The 18,740-nt window shown below is 38.6% G+C and overlaps 1 protein-coding gene across 5 annotated transcripts in view; it reads left to right on the forward strand.

The window, feature by feature from the left end:
• crtc3 (CREB regulated transcription coactivator 3) overlaps positions 1-17,714 on the forward strand; it is a 45,723-nt gene extending 28,009 nt beyond the window's left edge. For 3 of the 5 annotated variants that reach the window (XM_077563643.1, XM_077563646.1, XM_077563644.1), the window contains 10 exons: positions 1,170-1,273; positions 2,543-2,593; positions 2,686-2,771; positions 3,403-3,452; positions 4,016-4,236; positions 6,021-6,256; positions 8,232-8,393; positions 8,508-8,591; positions 12,179-12,386; positions 14,480-17,714. In XM_077563643.1, the coding sequence (XP_077419769.1) occupies positions 1,170-1,273; positions 2,543-2,593; positions 2,686-2,771; positions 3,403-3,452; positions 4,016-4,236; positions 6,021-6,256; positions 8,232-8,393; positions 8,508-8,591; positions 12,179-12,386; positions 14,480-14,685 (1,408 nt within the window). In that variant the 3' untranslated portion in view covers positions 14,686-17,714. The remainder of the gene's footprint in view (positions 1-1,169; positions 1,274-2,542; positions 2,594-2,685; positions 2,772-3,402; positions 3,453-4,015; positions 4,237-6,020; positions 6,257-8,231; positions 8,394-8,507; positions 8,592-12,178; positions 12,387-14,479) is intronic. The other 2 variants (XM_077563645.1, XM_077563647.1) reach the window with 1 other exon arrangement.
• The last annotated feature ends 1,026 nt before the right edge of the window (positions 17,715-18,740 follow it).

Raw genomic sequence — 18,740 nt, forward strand, 5'->3', positions numbered from 1 at the left:
CAGAATATATTTTTCTTAAGTCTGAGAGTCTCTCGGGTACCTCTTGGCAAACTCCAAGCAGGCTGCCACGTGCCTTTTACTAAGGAGTGGCTTCCATCTGACCAAACTACTATACAGGCCTGATTGGTAAAGGACTGCAGAGATGGGTGTCTTTCTGGAAGGTTCTCCTCTGACCACTGGGTTCTTGGTCACCTCCCAGACAAAGGCCCTTCTCCCCGGATTGCTCAGTTTAGACGGCCGGCCGACCAACTCTAGGAAGAGTCCTGGTGGGTTGGAACTTCTTCCATTTAAAGATGATGGAGGCCACTGTGCTAATTGGAAAAAACAGAGGTTTTTTTCTATATCCTTACCTAAAATTGCGCTTTGAGACATTGCTGTCTCAGAATTTTACAGGCAATTACTTTGATTTTATGCTTTGTTTGTGTACTGACATGCACTGTCACTTGTGGGGCCTTGTGAAAACAGTGTGTGCCTTTCCAAATGATGTCCAATCAACTGAATTTATTACAGGTGGACTCCAGTGTAGCTGTTAAAGCCACTGAAGGATTTTCAGTTTGAGTTGAATTGAATTTTGAGCTTCATGGCAAAGGCTATGAATACTTATGTATATGTGATTTCTTTGGGGTTTTTTTCTTTTCTTTTTTTAAAAATAGATTTGCATTTATTTTTAATTGTCATTATTGGGTGTTGTGTGTAGAATTTTTGTGGGACATTTTTTATTGTGAAGCACTGTAAATGCTTTCCAGGTGCGCTGTACACACAGTTAAAAGACAACTTGATGTTTTTTAAAAGATTGAAATGTGTAAAGTATAAAATAAGAAATGATCTGATAGTGCCAAAAATTCTGGAAAATTATGTTGCTAAATCGACCACTATCATAGATTATATCAGTATGTATGTTACCAGGGCAGGTACTGCACATGTTAATGGTTGTCATCACCAGAGGGAACTCCATGTACCACCAGCAGTACACATACCACACAATCACTGTCCTTCACTGTACTTTGCAGGATTTTTTCCCCTGTTGTTTTTATGTTGGGTCCGTAGGAGCATACAGATAAATGCGGGGGAGGCAAAATAACTCACTGAATGTATGGCCCAAGGAAGTCATCTGCCTCTGTCCAAGGTGCTAAAACTCAATGAATATTTGTCCTCATACTCCTACACAGAACCAACTCAGATTCTGCTCTTCATACAAGTGCGATGAACCCAAACCCACAGGACCCCTTCAGCATGAATCAGCAGATGGGTCGAGGTCCCCCACAGCGCAATGGTGAGGGTAGCACTCACCCAGGCACTTAGGGCACAAGATGCTTGTTTCTTCATATGCTTTCTCGTTGTGATTTAATGGTCATACTTATAATAATACAATAACTATAATCAGAATGAGAAATGCCCTCTCATGTGTACTTCTCATTTAAACAGCTTCGCCATGTTTTTGTTATCCATTCACATTTTATTCTTAATTTGATGTAAAACAGCGTGCCCTATCTGAGTCTAAACTTCTATAGACTGAGACCAGTGTTGTAATCATTTATGGTGTTTGTGTTTCTGTTTTACTGGTTGTTTATTAACAGAAAACACAGTCAATCTCGCCAGCTGCTTTTAAGGCCTACCACCAAAAGCTCAACCTGGTTATACGTCCATGTTGGCTGGGTTAAAATTGACACACAAAAAAAAAAAGCAAAATGCACAGGGAATTAAAAACAACACAACCGTTAAAATAGAATAGCAAAATCCAAAAAGGAAGTAAAATCAAAGGCATGTGGGTCAACCATTTCGTCCACAGTAATCAGGAATGGTCAGTATAATACGCCAAACTTACAGTTGTGCCACTTTTAAGATTAGCGGCCAATACGGACACACCGTTTAATTGAAAATGGTGCCGTAAAAGTACGCAAATCAATATAGACGACGTATTTTTCATCTTTTAGGCAATCTTCCAAGCACGAATAATTATTACCAATCAAGCTATAAATGTTAATTTGGCCAGTGTTCCTTTAAATTTTGATCTCTAGCATTTGATTTTTGGGTTTGCCCACAAGTGTTCACACTTTTCACATTCTAAGCATGCAGCACAACTTGACACATTCTACTGGTTTCTGCAATGTTACCTTTGCTACAGAAATGAAAGTCTGCGTCATTATTGATGTTTGTTAATGATGTGTAAAAATTGGCGTTTCAAAGTCTCCACTTAGGTCTCTTACTGTTGAAATAATAGAGGCAAAATTCCCAAAATGTAATTAATGGTATTATGGTAAATATGTATGTTTACGTGAAGTGTGCTGCATGCATTTGTGATTGTCACTCACCACCAGTAATATGTTGCCTGTACTAATACATGTATTTAAATGAATTAGCCAGCCAGCAAATTCACACACCCTTGTCACGCTACTTTTGGGATTAGCGGCCAATATGTTGCATTCTTTGAATGGGGGTACACATACACATTGTATGTGTTTTTCTTTTCTTTCTCATTTCTCTATTGATTGTCTCTACATATGCCATTTTTTCTGCTTGTTTACATGTGTTTCTCATGGAGGCTGGCATACAGCTAGTGTAAATGAGGCAGAGCTGGATGGGTCTCGTGACGGTAAGTAGTATGTTCCTTACACATTATATATGTAATAGGTCTGTATTATTCTGCACAAAATCAATAATTCAACTTTGTAATCCTTTCTGCAGTCTTTTCTTTCCCCTCCCTGTCTAATGAGGAGGGTCTCATAGGTGTCAATAAACTTCTCCCCAAGCAGCTGTGGGAAGCCAAGAAGGTGAGATTGGCGTATACTGTACTTGGTGCTATGTTAATGCTTTCTAAAATCTACCGGAACCATAAAAAAGCAGGTAAGTATGAAAACCAAGGGACTTTGATCCTCATCCGTCCTCAAGTGTCCTCCTCCGTAATTATTAATGCATCTTGCAAACTGATATCCTGAATCCAAAAACAATGGCGAGGAAACCATTATGGAGAAAATGAAATACAAATACAATCTTACGTTAAGGTGTTTTTTACCGTAGATCTCTGAAAATAGTTGTCCCCACCTCATTAATTCACACTGCAGATAGGTAAAAAATGTTTTGCCCTATTGCCCTATTCAGCTGTGATAAAGTAAAATGATCAACATCAAGTTGTGTATGATGCAAAAATATTTCCACACACGAGATTGTGGTTGATATTTTTTGTGATTTGGAAACCTATTTTTTACGAGAAGGAATCAGAAAAGCGGTGTCATCTTAATTCTACTGTATTTGCATAACGATAGCGATGCTACTAAATATTTATCTTTTCACAAATTACCAACACATTTAACTAGACCGCAGCTCTTCACTTTGAAAAGTATACTGTATACTGAATGAGTACATACTTATGTGTTACTCTAATTGAAAACACTTCTTTTTCAGGCCCAGTCTCTCGCATTGAGGCCTAAATCATGTGAAGTGCCTGGTATCAAGTAAGTGTTTTATAAAAAAAAGTCCTATTCCTTACCTTAACCTCGACCATAACCTAATTCAAACGTAAACTCTAAAACCAAGTCTTGACCCTCAAAAAGAGAGACCACCAAAATGTCCCCACAATTTCAAGTCGGTCCCCACAATAGTAGTTAAACCTGGAAAAACACACGTGTATGGGCCCCACAATGTAGCAAAGACACACACATATTAGTCCAGTAGGGTGCATAGAACATATTATTGTAAAGAACTTTTTTTTTTTTGGGGGGGGGGGGTGACTACCCCGGGGTGGGTGACTACCCCTATAGTTTTTAGTTAGCAGCAGTTAGTTGTGGCTTCAAATCCAGCGCTGACATCTGTGTGGTTTTAATGGTTGGTGATTGAGGACTTAGAATGCACATAGGTCTAAATGTCACTGAATAATTGCTTTTCTATGTGCATCCTGCAATTGACTTGCGAACAGTCCACCACGTCTGTCATTTGCCCACCGAAGTCAACTGGGAAAGATTCAACTGTTACAATGCCCAGGATAAGCAAGATTGTGTAAGATTTTTTTTTCTTGCAGTATTTTCCCATCTCCGGAGCAAAACCCTGGTCTCTCCCACTACCAGGGTTCATTAAATACAGGAGGCTCCTTACCCGATCTCACCAACCTGCACTTCCCGTCCCCTCTCTCAACTCCATTGGACCCCGAGGACAATGGCGGATACCCCAATCTCAGCGGAGGTAGCAGTACTGGAAATTTACCGGCTGCCATGATGCACCTTGGCATTAGCAATTCACAGGGTGAGTTGAAGCTTAGAGCTCCACCATTTACACAAGAGTACCGTTGGTGAACTGGTGTGTTCCCACCCACGTAGCTGTCAGAGAGATTCTAAAAATGCGCCATATGTTTTTGATTTTTGTTGATTCAGTAAACTAAACAAGCTTACAGAGACATTTCAGTCCTCCATCTACTGTTCAGAGACTTTGGTGTTTGAGTCCATGTGACATGTTTTCTTACACAGTAAATTGTGGTTAGAACAGCTGCCTAGCAGTCAAGAGGCATTGGACTCTAATTTTGAATCACACTTGCCTGTGTAGGTTTTTAATGTTCTCCATGTGCTTGCGTGGGTTTTCTTTGGGTACTCTGGCTTACTCCCACATTTTACAAACATACTGTACGTTAGGGCTGCCGCACAATGCGTGATACTTACAAACATGCCTTCGACCTACCATCACAAAAAATGGCAATTGGTCCTCACCCATCCGCAGTGCATCTAGCAATTTGGTGATGAAAAGTAGACTACTGTACATGCAGTTTGAAGTCCGAGCAGGAGAGAGATATTTGTTGTATTTTATATATCTGTTTTTATTCTTTTAGTCATTTATTTATTTATTTTTCATTTTGGCAGTTTTGGTCCTCCATAGTTAAGATGGCAATCCTTGACGACACCATACAGCATTTTTATAGCAAAGTAGACGAGGAAACAAAAAAAGCATGAACAGTGCCATGTTACAGCATGCACGACATCATAGTGATCAAAACTGGCCAAAATGGTACTGCACAGGCTTACTTAATTGGATTCAACTTTTTTTCAGGGACTCAGATGCAATTGATATTTACACTATTATAGTTTCTACGCACTGCTTAATCGAATGAAGACAATGAATTTTCAGTGGCGTGTTGCTTTAGTTAGAAGTGACTGTGAGATTGTAAACAACCCCTTAAGAATGTCATGCACACTACCATAGACAATAGTGTCCTGTCCTTTTTAGTCCCATTCCCATAATACATGTGACACAGTTTGGCCAATCACATACCTTTTTTTTTTCTTTCTTTTGTGAGTTCCTCTCCTTCCAGCCAGTTTCTGCCGGGTGCTTTCACACTAAAACCACTGCTTTGAGCTTGAGATGTTTATCTCTGCCAGCCGACTATGTGTTACAGAAAGCTCAGTGAATGATCTCTCTGTCACAAACGTTCTCACTTTGTAGTTCGGCTGCCACGCATGCGCGGCAGAACACAGTTCAGCCTGGGTGAGCGGGGACACAGGAACTTTTGACCCATTGGTCCCTACAATGAGGTCTTTTCTTCTCACTTATTTTGCCTCTGTTTTCTCATATTGGCTGCCTTACTTTCCTGCCAATCACACAGTAAAAATCCCCACTGACAGAATATGGGGCTGGTGTCGTTAACGTGGTGTTGGAAAGCATGCCAGAAATGTAATACATAATGCATTCAACTGCAGCACCCACAGTTTCTCTGGGATTCCAAAGGCCTTCAGTTGCCTCGGTTTCATGGCTTTGTTAAATTACGTTTTTACCAAGCAACGCAATTTGGTTAAGCTGAGTGCAATCCAGTTGGTGCTGCTATTGTCACAATGTGCTCCTGGTAAAATCCCTCTTTTTTGTTGAATATCATTCCTGAGTTGTGCCACCCTGACATGGCCTAATTATGCAGTATTTACATATTTGATGCAGCTATTTCAAAGACCAACCGCTGTATAACATTTGAAGGGAACATGACTCAGTTTATCCTTTTGAATCTGGCTGATCAATGGTTTGATGTCTTACATGTGTTTGTTTTGCAGGCCTCTCCTCTTCTCTGAGTAACCCCACAATTCAAGCTTCCCTCAACAACTGCCAATTGCAGTCTTCTCTCAGCAATCCCTCCATAAATTCTTCTCTGCGTCTTTCTGGTAACTCCCCTCGGCGAAGACCAGCACCCATCAGCCCCCTCACCCTATCTCCAGGTGCTGAGCAGCGTCGGGGTCTGTCAAAGCAGTTGTCTCCCACCATGTCCCCATCCTTGTCTCCCATCACACAGGTACACATACCAAACATTTTAATAAATACTGTGGCAATGTAACATTTATTTAAGTGGAAATACTCAAACAAACATCTTAATTAAACAACACAGGCATGTGCGTGGATTTAAAATCATCTGGCCTGTGTGTGCAAATCTCTATCATGTCAAAAAACAGTGTAGGATATATTTTCTGATGTGAAAATATTTGACTATAGAAGTCAGAGCTCAAAGACCATTACATTGCAAAAACTAAAATCTTAAGTAACATATAATTTCTTAAATGTCACCTAAATTTGCTTATTTTGCTCTGAAGTTATTTTTCTTAAAACAAAATTGTCAGACAAGATCATTTTGCTTATTTTAAGATACTCATTACTTAATTATCTTATTTAATGAAGCAGTCTTGGCATTGAGTCTTAAAGATGATATCACAGTTGCTCAGGGGCTCAGACAACAACCAATCACAGCTCACCTGTTTTCTGAGTCTGAGCTGTGATTGGTTGTTACCTGAGACCTGAGCAACTGTGATGTCATCTTCAGTCGACAGCAAGTGGCAAAATGGCCGCCTTCTTATATTGATAAAAATTGCTGGATTTTGCTGCTTAACCCATTAAAGCCGGGAGCACTCCTGCGCTTTTTTCTCTTTAAATCCGGGAGAGTGGATATTTCATATTGTTTTGTTTTGACCAATTCTTGGTCTCTTAGCCGATGAAATGCATCAGAATGTGCACGAGAGGGTGACGTGGGCCTCCATAGCATGTCCTGGAATTTTATCCGAGCATTTATGGTTGACACAGATTTGCAGGAGTTATGAAATAAATTACGCGATTGACGCCGCCGCGGGAGGAATTCAAATCAGTGTAGCGAGTCGACAGTGACATACTGTTAAGAAATTTGTTTGTAGACATTGAGTATGTTGAAAATTTGGGCGGCTTTGTAACGGAATGAACGATGAATAATTACCACTCGATCCCCTGAGGTTATTACAACTACGCTCTAAAGCTGAAGGTAAATATATATGGAGTTATATACCCGCAGATGCGACATTTGTTTGTTGATTAAAAAAAAATGAAAATAAATGTTTTTAATAATAAACTTAGGTTTGTGTGAACACCAAAAGTGTAAGCTCTGAAATGTTTTTGGAATTATGTTTATATCTCCTTCAGGAGCTTTGATATCCATCCATCCATCTATCTATTTTCTTAACCGCTTTTCCTCACAAGGGTCGCGGGGGGCGCTGGAGCCTATCCCAGCTGGCTTCGGGCAGTAGGCGGGGTACACACTGAACTGGTTGCCAGCCAATCGCAGAGCTTTGATATCAGTTCTTTTAAATATTGTTGAATTTCCAGGAAAACTTCAGGTTTTCGGCAGTGACTCAAAAGTGACCCATAGGTTTTAGAGACATGTTTCGCCAGGCACTTAAGGCCTAAATGGGTTAACTCATATTCCACTAGCGCACTATTAACCACAATACCATAGACCAGAGGGGCTGCATAGAATATATTATTGTCAAAAAAAAATGGGGGTTGGCGTCCCCTTTACGATTTTGCATAATCTAGTAATGAGATAAATGGAAAAAATACAAGTATGAAAACAATCAGACAAAAGTACAATATAGCTCCAAAAAAAAAAATCTTGTAAAAATCATCAGTTCAAGTGCTGTTCCAGTTTCAAGTTATACCATAGTTACTAAGTTAATTTGATCTCTTTCCAGTCAGAGGGATTTTGGTTTACTATAGAGTTCCGTTCCAATATTGGTGTAACCTGAATTTGTACAGAAGTTGGAACGTCGTCAATCACAATCCGATGCTAATGCAATATCATAATTGCAGCAACTATTTGTTTGAAAAACATAAATATTTAACAAAACGTTTGTAATCTCAGAACCTGATGTATGTGGGGCCCACCAAAAAACGGATGATCCCCTATTTAACTCTGAATGAACTTATAATCATTCACTAGTGACCCCTGCTGGCTTCTTTTTCTTCTGTAGGGAGTTGCTTTAGATACCAGCAATATGCCAAGGGAGCCACCCCCTCCCTATCCACTCTACCAGCAATCCCAGCATGCAGTGGACCAGGTGCGTCAGTGCCAGCATCAACATCAGCGTGTTTCCCCTCTGCAAAGCGTCGCACTTGACTTCAACCCAAGCCAAGTCAGTGCCAGGAAGATGGTCTCCATCACAATATTACACACATAATACATGTCACTTGTCACTGTACAGTTAGAAATGAATGACTTTTTCTGAACATTGTTTCATTCCTTACAGCACAACAATTTTGCTCCGCTCTTCAGTGACTCATTCATGGAGCAACAATTCTCCAGTCACCACAACAAAACCCTTCCGTACCAGGTTGGTCGACTCTGTAACGATGGACAGACACTTGGGCTGTCAATAAAAATAGCAGATTTGACAGTAAAAAAAATACTAAACTGTGAACATTTATTGAAAAAAAAAATTGTTATCTGCTTAAATGATACAGTCAAATGTGTGGACACTGCTCGCCTGAATATGAACACAAGCAGTTTTGCTACTCGGGCTGGGGTGGGGGAATCAGCTAACAAGGTTAAGTCGACCACAAAAATTGGGTGAGACATAAATTTCTCCCTAGAATCTATAATTAATCATTTGCAAACCGTTTTTGTGACACTCAAAACCAATGTTTGGCCACTTTCGTATTACTGCATGTACCAAACATTTGTTGCTGATTGACACTTTGTTCCGGTAACAAATTTTGGACAAATTACTTTATCAGCTACATTCAGCAACATAAAAATGATTACCGGTTTTGCCAACACTCTTTGGAAGTGCATTTTTAACAGTAATGTTTAATCCAAAAAAATTAATAAATACATATAATAAGTTTTTTTGAAAACTAAAATAAAGACAGTATTTCCTGGCTTTACTTAACCAAGCTACTTGTTTTATTTAAAATAACAATAACAAAATAATGACAACCTTTCTGGATTTTTTACTAAAGGTAAATAATTACTTGTTCTTATAATAACACGATCCAACTTGACTTGTTGGGCTCTGCTACATTAGTGAGATTTTGAGCTGTGAGACGAATATAGCTTAAGAACCACACTAGCAACTTTGCCAGCTCTTTGGAAGTGCATTTTTAACAGTAATGTTTAATCCCAAAAAATTAATAAATACATATAATAAGTTTTTTTGAAAACTAAAATAAAGACAGTATTTCCTGGCTTTACTTAACCAAGCTACTTGTTTTATTTAAAATAACAATAATAAAATAATGACAACCTTTCTGGATTTTTTACTAAAGGTAAATAATTACTTGTTCTTATAATAACACGATCCAACTTGACTTGTTGGGCTCTGCTACATTAGTGAGATTTTGAGCTGTGAGACGAATATAGCTTAAGAACCACACTAGCAACTTTGCCAGCTCTTTGGAAGTGCATTTTTAACAGTAATGTTTAATCCAAAAATAATAATAAATACATATAATAAGTTTTTTTGAAAACTAAAATAAAGACAGTATTTCCTGGCTTTACTTAACCAAGCTACTTGTTTTATTTAAAATAACAATAATAAAATAATGACAACCTTTCTGGATTTTTTACTAAAGGTAAATAATTACTTGTTCTTATAATAACACGATCCAACTTGACTTGTTGGGCTCTGCTACATTAGTGAGATTTTGAGCTGTGAGACGAATATAGCTTAAGAACCACACTAGCAACTTTGCCAGCTCTTTGGAAGTGCATTTTTAACAGTAATGTTTAATCCAAAAATAATAATAAATACATATAATAAGTTTTTTGGAAAACTAAAATAAAGACAGTATTTCCTGGCTTTACTTAACCAAGCTACTTGTTTTATTTAAAATAACAATAATAAAATAATGACAACCTTTCTGGATTTTTTACTAAAGGTAAATAATTACTTGTTCTTATAATAACACGATCCAACTTGACTTGTTGGGCTCTGCTACATTAGTGAGATTTTGAGCTGTGAGACGAATATAGCTTAAGAACCACACTAGCAACTTTGCCAGCTAAAACAGCACTTTTAAGTAAATCTGGTTTGTTAAAAACAACTAAAGAAACATTTTTGTTTCCATAATTCTTTTGTTAAAAGAATACAAGCTTTCAGTGATTTAAATTAATACATGGGTTTCAAGTTCCTTTTTACTGAAACATGGAACGAGACAATGTTATCCAATTAGTCCCCTTTTAGTCACAATTTCTATTGAGCCCCCTAGCCAGTGGATTATTCATCCGCTCCGTCCACTTTCTTAACCGCTTGTCCTCACAAGGGTCACTGGAGCCTATCCCAATTGGCTTCGGGCAGTAGGCGAGGTACACCCTGAACTGGTTGCCAGCCAATCACTGGCCACACAGAGACAAACAACCATCCACACTTACAATCACACCTATGGACAATTTGGAGTGTTCACTTAAGCACTCATTACCTGCCGTGCATGTCTTTGGAATGTGGGAGGAAACCGGACTACCCGGAGAAAACCCACACAAGCACGGGAAGAACATGCAAACTCCAACCAGGAAGGCCGAAGCCCGGACTCAATCTCACGTCCTCTGCACTGCGAGGCGGATGTGCTAACCAGTCAATCACCGTGCCGCCCTGGATTATTCAAAATAAGGAAATTAAAGGAATAAATATCGAAGGAAGAGAATAAAAGATTTCCTTGTTTGCTGATGATGTGTTGTTTCAGTTATCCGGCCCAGAGCAATCTCTTGAACAGATATTTTCAGTTTTGGAACAATTTTTTTTTATCTTGTTCAGGCTATAAATTGTTTCCAAAACACAAATTCCTTCTTTCAATTATAGCCCCTCAGAAATGTTGAGATGGGAAACTGATTCCACAAGTTATCTCGGGGTGAATGTACGTACATACAGACTTCCCAAATTGTTCACTCAACTTTGTCCGCCTGAACAACAAAATTAAGGAAGACGTAAAAAGATGGGAGCTGGTACAGTTTCTTGAATCACTTCAAATGATTATGCTGAGGATGTTGTATCTCTTTCAATCCCTTCCAATTCATATGTCTGATCAACAGTTTCAGGATTTTTCTTTTTAATCTCAAAATGGTTTACCTTAACTAGAAACCGGATTACAAATGTCACAAATTGGTCACAAATGAATATCTGGGATACAGTGAATCCGCAGTAACTGAACTGAAAAGTAGCGAAGAGAACACTACATATTATTCAGGAGGTCGATCAAAATATGCATCAAATATTACCCACTTATATTCCATTTAATTTTGTTTCTCTCTATCTCAGGGAAATGGCACCAGGACATTTGTCCTCCAATGATAAATTCCTATTTCAGATTCTTAGTGCTGCCTGTAGGATTACAAGGAGGTGGTTAAGATTAGGAAAAGTTATGATTGATGAATGAATTGACAAGATGCTCAGAAATAATTTAGCAATAAGACTGCAACAAGTGTGTTTCTGACCAAATGGAAAAACACAAGTACTACCCTCTTTTAGATAATGTTTAGTTGTGAGTCATTTTTGTATTCATCCATCTTTATTTCACTTTTATAGCTTTCTTTGTTAGATATCCTAAAGGTGCACAGCAGTATTCATTCGCTAGGGAGTTTTAATTACTACATTGTATTCATTGTATTCCCATATTACAGTGGAAAGAACAAATATTCATAGCTGTAAAATCAACCTGTAATTTTCAGACGTATGTATGTATGAGAACGGTGAAATGTAATTTGATGGGCATGCGAACCATGAAAATGTTCACTAAAAGAAAGTCCTAAATTAAATTTGCCTTAAGGAACCCTGTAGAGCAAAACAAAACAGAATGTGTGATATGAATGAATATGCAATGTTTGTAATGAATATTTATCATTGTAATTGATTATGTTAAGAAGCATGGAATACTGAGACACTTTGTTTTCTGCTTTTTGCCCTCTTGTCAACCATCTGCTGACTAGTCGGACCAGTTCAGTCTGTTGGAAAATGCGATGAATTCCACAGCAGGCGGATCTTGCTTCGACCCTTCTCCATCCTCTCTGTACTCCTCCCAGGCGGCCATGGCAGGGCTGGGTGGCAGCCATGGCAACTTGCATGACCCCATGCACATGCCTTCAAACATGCTGTACTCCAACTGCAGCAGAGGACTGCCCAACATCATACTTACTGGTGAGTGTTCACCATCAGACTTCTGCAGAAGACAACAGATTGAAACTACAACACAAAGTAATGTTACATTCAGGCCTGAAAGATAAAAATGGTCATTATAACCTGCCCTTTTTTTTGGAATACCTTTATTTCAAGGTTAGGTCGGATCTAGCCCTTTAAGCCCGAGCGCCCCCAATTGGCGGCCTCTCTGACTTTGAAGAAGAAATTGTGTGAAACAATGCGCTAATCATGAAAGAATATAAGGATGTCACTCATCAAATTAAACTGAAGAATTGGAGCTACAAGAATATAAAAGCCATTTTTACATGCCCCGGGCTCAAACACAGCTTCAACGCCAACTAATTTAATTAGCATTTGTGCTGTGTAACATCTTTATTTACTTTTAACCAGTTACATATATACAAATCTCACAAGCATTTCCTTTATTATGACACAAGAATTATTCGAATAGACCTTGTGGTTGCAGAGATATCCTCTTTTTATTTTGCGTATGTAATTTGCTTAAAAAATGTAGAGAAAACTTTTCAGATGTATTATTAACTGCTGCCTGTCGAAAGATAATGGCTTTTCTTATCATTAAAATGTGATGGGCGCTTTAAATTCGACCTCCACTGTAACATAAAATGAAAGAAAAATCCATGTAATTCATCATCCTTCAATGTAAGAGATAATAATCTATATTTGAGGCAAACCTACAACTGAAAAGTTTAATTCAATGTTTAATTCAATACACACAAATGTATCTGGAAGGCTGCTCATTCCATTCCAATTCAAAACTTGGGGAAATATGTCAAATTTGTTATTCCTTTATAGTCAAGTAAATGTTTGGGTTGTAAAGATAAATTACTATAAGACTATTTTTCACAGATACCTCTAGGCTTAACTCTAGAGGAATTTTAAATCATGCGATTTGGAATAGAATAAGCAGCCTTCCCATTGCATTTCATTTTCATGCATAGAATTAAAACCAATTAGGATTTTAAGCTTACATCCATCCATTTTTGTCTGGTCCGGGTCGCAGGGGCAGACTCGCTCGCTGGTAAAGTGATGGGTCTGGCTAGCCCGGGACACTTCACCCAATTTAACACACCAGATCCGTATTCACACCTTAGACCTGTGCTAACACTAACGACTTAGTCATATAAGACTAAGGAGGGAAAAATGTTTTTTATTCTAGAGCATACAGAAGGGTTTGATGCAGCCGCTCAACTGCACAGAACAGTTGAAGAAATGGTAGTTATTACACAAGCGGCCAGCAGGTGGCAGCAGAGCATAGGAAATGAACCAGGACCATGTTGAAAAAACCCTCAATTACTCAGAATTCTTAAAAGATTTGTGAAAAATGATTAAACTTAGCTATATTCTAATGCTAATTGCTGCAAAACGGAAAGAGATACAGAAAAAGATAAAGAAAAATACAAAAATATATATATATATATTAAAAAAAAAAAGGAGAGCAATGATGATGACATGTCAAATCGGTAAAATTACCGAATGAACATTACTGAGTTCTCCAGAAAGAAAGAAAAAAAACTGAAAGAGATACAAATACACCTTTTTTTCCTAATAAAAGAAGAGACTTTAATCTTTCATATTTTTTTATAGTAACAGAACACAATATTCTGAGGGCCTTGCAAAATCAGTCAAAATCCAGTAAAACAGCCGGGAGCAAAGGTGATTGCTTCCGTGAAAATGGCTGGGAGTGAATGAGTTTATGGCTGTGTTTTGAGGGAACAATACAGTTACTCTGTTATGAAAGGATACTAAATATCTGCAGAAATGTGAGGGGTGTGCTCACTTTTATGATATTCTTGACAGACTGACAAACAAATGACAAAGAATCCATCCTCCTCTACAGAGACGACTGGCTGTCAATAAATAACCAGCAAGGGCATGAAAGACCATGAATCATAATGAGATGTGTTGGGCTGTTATGCAAGACCCCCCCTAAACCTTTAGTATGCAAATATTTTGTGAACCAATTCTGGGCTACTAGATAAGTGTCATTTAAATATGAGTACTCGTGAGGTCAATGAAGCAGCAGGTGGAAGTGAATTTGAACCACTTTAATTTGTCTCCCCCTCTCCCTACAGATGAGTCCAACCTGAGTCTGTCAAAGGACATCAGCGGTGTGCTGTCGACGATGCCAGAGTGCTTCGACTCGGAAGGAGGCTTCCCGCTGGAGGACGAGCTGCACATCGAGCCCCTCAGCCTGGATGGTCTGAGCATGCTCAGCGATCCTGACATGGTGCTGCCGGACCCATCAGTCGAGGATACTTTCCGCAGTGACAGACTCTGAACGGGACACTTTATCCCCCTTTCTTGCAAACGTGAACTCTCACACACACAGACAACACACAGTCACATTTGCAGTATAAAGAGCATGAATCTGAAAATGCATGTATTCATTTGGCCGACTGCGCCATGCATTGGCAGCCACTAAAAAAAAATCATAAAATGCATCAAATTGGATATTAAAGAAACCTGCTCCATGCAAAATTGTCCGACATTGGTGGTCATGGGAGTGATCCACCAGGCCGCCTCGCCCACTGACATCCAAAAGTCCAGTGAGTTGGTCCATTGAGGAGCCTGGGCCATCCTTCTTCTCTCACCCTCCTCTTCCTCACAGCCAACCCTCGTAACCCTGGTAGCATCGTTGCCAAGGTTACATCCCATGGCAATCCTATGAATGTGCTGAAGAGCCGCACAGATGCCAACCCACCACAATTGACTTTTCTCACAGCTCCCGTGAGTAAGGGAATGCCAGATGAGAGGTGCTCGAGGTCAACATTCGCTTCCTTCCAGCTGAGGTATCAAACAGCTTCACGCTCTCGAACAATCGTATCAGAAAAAAGATCACAGATGATGTTTGGAATCGAGAACAGATTATTTTTTGAGAGAGATACTAATATAAGTTTCAATTTTAGTATGATTAGAATGTACTACAAAACAAAAAGGGCAAACTGTTTACAAAGATATTTTACCTACGTTACTAAAGAATATAGATGTTTGGATTTATAACTAAGAGCTAAAATTCTCATATATGCTGCATAAAGCCTATATAACCCCCTCAACAGGGAAACATTGTATGCATCAATTTTAAAAGATGAAAATAACTTTTTTCTTCTTTTTTTTTTACATCAGTGTATTGTATTTTAAGTTTTGTACTAAGTTGTGCTGGCGCTTGCACTGTGCTTAAATGTTGTGATAAAGGGCATGCGTTGTACTGCTGTGGATCAATTGTGTTTGCAGTACGGTAAAACCCCGCGCGTGTGCGTGCGTGACTGAGTGCAGACGACTCACGTGGACGCGGGACATCGTGTAACATTGCACTTCACGTCTTTTGCACTGATTGGTTCACGTGTCTTACACCTGCTCCAATGTGATTATGTTACCTGATAACCCAAAGAAGTTGAATGAAGCCATTATGAAGAAGGTGTCAATTAAATTGAGAATGAGAATTTTAAGTTTAATGGAGCAACTATTGATTTTTTTATGATAAAAATATAGAGGATATTTAAATATATACAGTATACATCAGGGGTGTCCAAACTTTTTCCATTTGAGGGCCAAATACAGAAAATCTGAACTCATGGGCCAATAATGTTATGAAGAAAAATTGTGTTTAGTCCTAAAAAAAAAAGAAATTGGTACTAATTTGTGCTTTTGCATATCTAGTAAATAAACCAATTTATTTGTAATAGTGGCACCATGTTTTTTTATATTTCAAAATGGAAGTCAATTTTAAACATTTCTTGACAATAATATGTTATATGTGACCTCACTAACTTGACATTCTGATTAATATTACATTTGTGGAAAAAGAGTTATGAAGCAAAATCCAGCCATTTTTATCCATCTCGGGGCGGCCATTTTGCCACTTGCTGTTGACAACACAGTTGCTCAGGGCTCAGGCAACGACCTATCACAGCTCATCTGTTTTCTGAAGCTGAGCTGTGATTGGTTGTTACCCGAGCAACATTGATGCCATCTTCACTCGACAGCACGTGTCAAAATGGCCGCCCCCTGAGATGGATAAAAACGGCTGGATTTTGCTGCTCAACTCATATTCCACTAACGCAATATCATCTTGAATACCTTATTTAGATTAGTGGAGCTGCATAGAGTATGTTATTGCCCCCACCCCGCCACCCACTGCCCCCCAAAAATGGGTACTTCCCCTTTAACTGTGTCAAATGACATTTTTTGGTGTATTTCACTGGCCACTGAAAAAGGGCGAGCCGCAAATGGCTACTGGATCATATTTTGGACACCACATGTATACATATTTAGGACCATTGCGATGTTTTTATACCCATCTGATTTAGAGAAATGCGCCACTTTGGGCATTGAGTGCCCCTGTTGTCTGTTTTCACTGAAAGTCAGGAACTATATTTTTAATGAAAGCATAAAAACAAAGCATTGTTCTGGCTTTGCTCTTTCAGCTATGCAATTGTTTTCTGATTTAGCCCCCCCCCCCCCCACCTGTTGAACAGGTACATGTACACTATGCAGTGGAACTAAACATGCAGTTTATATATGTATATCTATATATATATATATATAATTTTAAGTCTCAATATTACATGTGTCCAGTGTCCACAGTGTTTGCAAGCGTTGGGTGGGTGTCGCCATCTGGAGAACTTAAAACGCGCCTGCAGTGCCATAGGAACGGCACTAAATTTAGAACTCCCCTTAATGGCACTGTTTGCGTTTTACATTTCAGTCAGAAGGTGATGCACGGGTACAAAAGAGCTTCACCTTTATGATGTGTGGTTAAAAATGAAGGGGGCTTTGGGGGGGGGTTGTTTATCAGAGTTTATATTTAGTTTGAGCTTCTATATACATTTGTACTGGCTATGTTGTAAACAGCGTGAGACGGTGTGGGGGTCACTGAGTGATGGAGCCACTTTTGTGTGCATTTTTCTTTTTGTGTTTCTGTCTATGCCCTGCCTGTTTCCTGCTTTTCGGTCTCTCAATTGCCTACCTTCTGCTGCCTTACATGTGTATTTGTACTTTTTATATTCCAGCTAGCCACCGCTTCCTCATAGCCTGGGTTGTTTGTATCAGCTGCCTGTAATTCTATTTTGTCACTTAGTATCACTTTTTTTGTGTGTGTGTCTTACTTTTTAGCGACATATTATGTACAGTTCTGTTATTTAAAGAAATGTCCACTAGTGTTATGATTATTTTGTTATTTGATCTACATCTTTATTTTTTTTCCCTTTCACATAAAATTAAACTGTCTTTGTTTTTGATATATGTTAGTGCTCACCCTTTTGGTTTAATATAAACAATAAATGTCATAACTGTGTACTTCAAGAATGATACTTGGTGATGTTCCTTTTTTTTCCGTTAGATGGCAGTAAAGGCACAGGTGTGACTTCAGCATTTTGTCCAATATTTTTTTATAGGACTTGCCTTCCAATCTGATCTTGCTTTTAATATGTGAGGCACTTAAGTTGGAACAGAAAAGGGCCTTCCCAAGGTGATTTTCACACATTTGGAAGCTTGTAATTGTCCTTAAATCTCCTGGTAGATAATTTAAGATTCATAGAAAACTATAAGAATTAAACAAATCATGATAGATGTGATCATTTTGTTTTGGGCTTTTATTAGTGGAAAAACTGGAGACAATGACGCTCGTTTCCCATTAAATTATCCCACACGCTGTTAATTTCATGAAAATTCCCTACCTCAATTAAGATTTCACATCAATGCAATCAACCAACAATTGGAATCTGTTTGAATGGATTTTACAGCATCAAATTAAATTATACAAGAAAGCAGGAACTTAGAAAAAACTTTTGTCTATGCCTTAAGCTGTTCAGTGTTATTAGAGTTAATGAAATAACTAAACTAAAACTGGGGAGAGAAAAAAATTGTGTTGTTGCAAAACCAGTGAATGTCTTGACTTTTAGACTAAACAATTCAATTATTAACATTATGATTCATTCATTTGCATTGAGCTCTTTGTATGTTTGCTCATCTTTTTACAGCTTGAACGGCCTTTTGACTTCTACCTCCTCGAGTGCTCATATGTGCTGTTGTGTTCATGTGGCCCAGTGAGTGCGGTCGGCCAGTGAATTAAATTTTACCCCACCTTGGAAAACCAAGCAGTATTTGAATATGTCCCCGGGTAATTGTAAAATATTGATTCCAGTTGATGTTAAGAATACAACATTCATAAACATCTTGGAATGCTGGTTTCTGTTTTTATGGGTCGCTTATTTCAAAGGGTGTAATGAAAACTAAACAACACCGATTTTGTATTTGTTCCAAGCATCCCAAAACAGATTACACGACAATTGGGCTTTATAGAGGAGTCAAATGTTCAATTTGGTTTTTGGGCCT

This window comes from Vanacampus margaritifer, chromosome 4 (genome assembly GCF_051991255.1).
Source record: "Vanacampus margaritifer isolate UIUO_Vmar chromosome 4, RoL_Vmar_1.0, whole genome shotgun sequence".
NCBI classification, from domain to species: Eukaryota; Metazoa; Chordata; class Actinopteri; order Syngnathiformes; family Syngnathidae; genus Vanacampus; species Vanacampus margaritifer.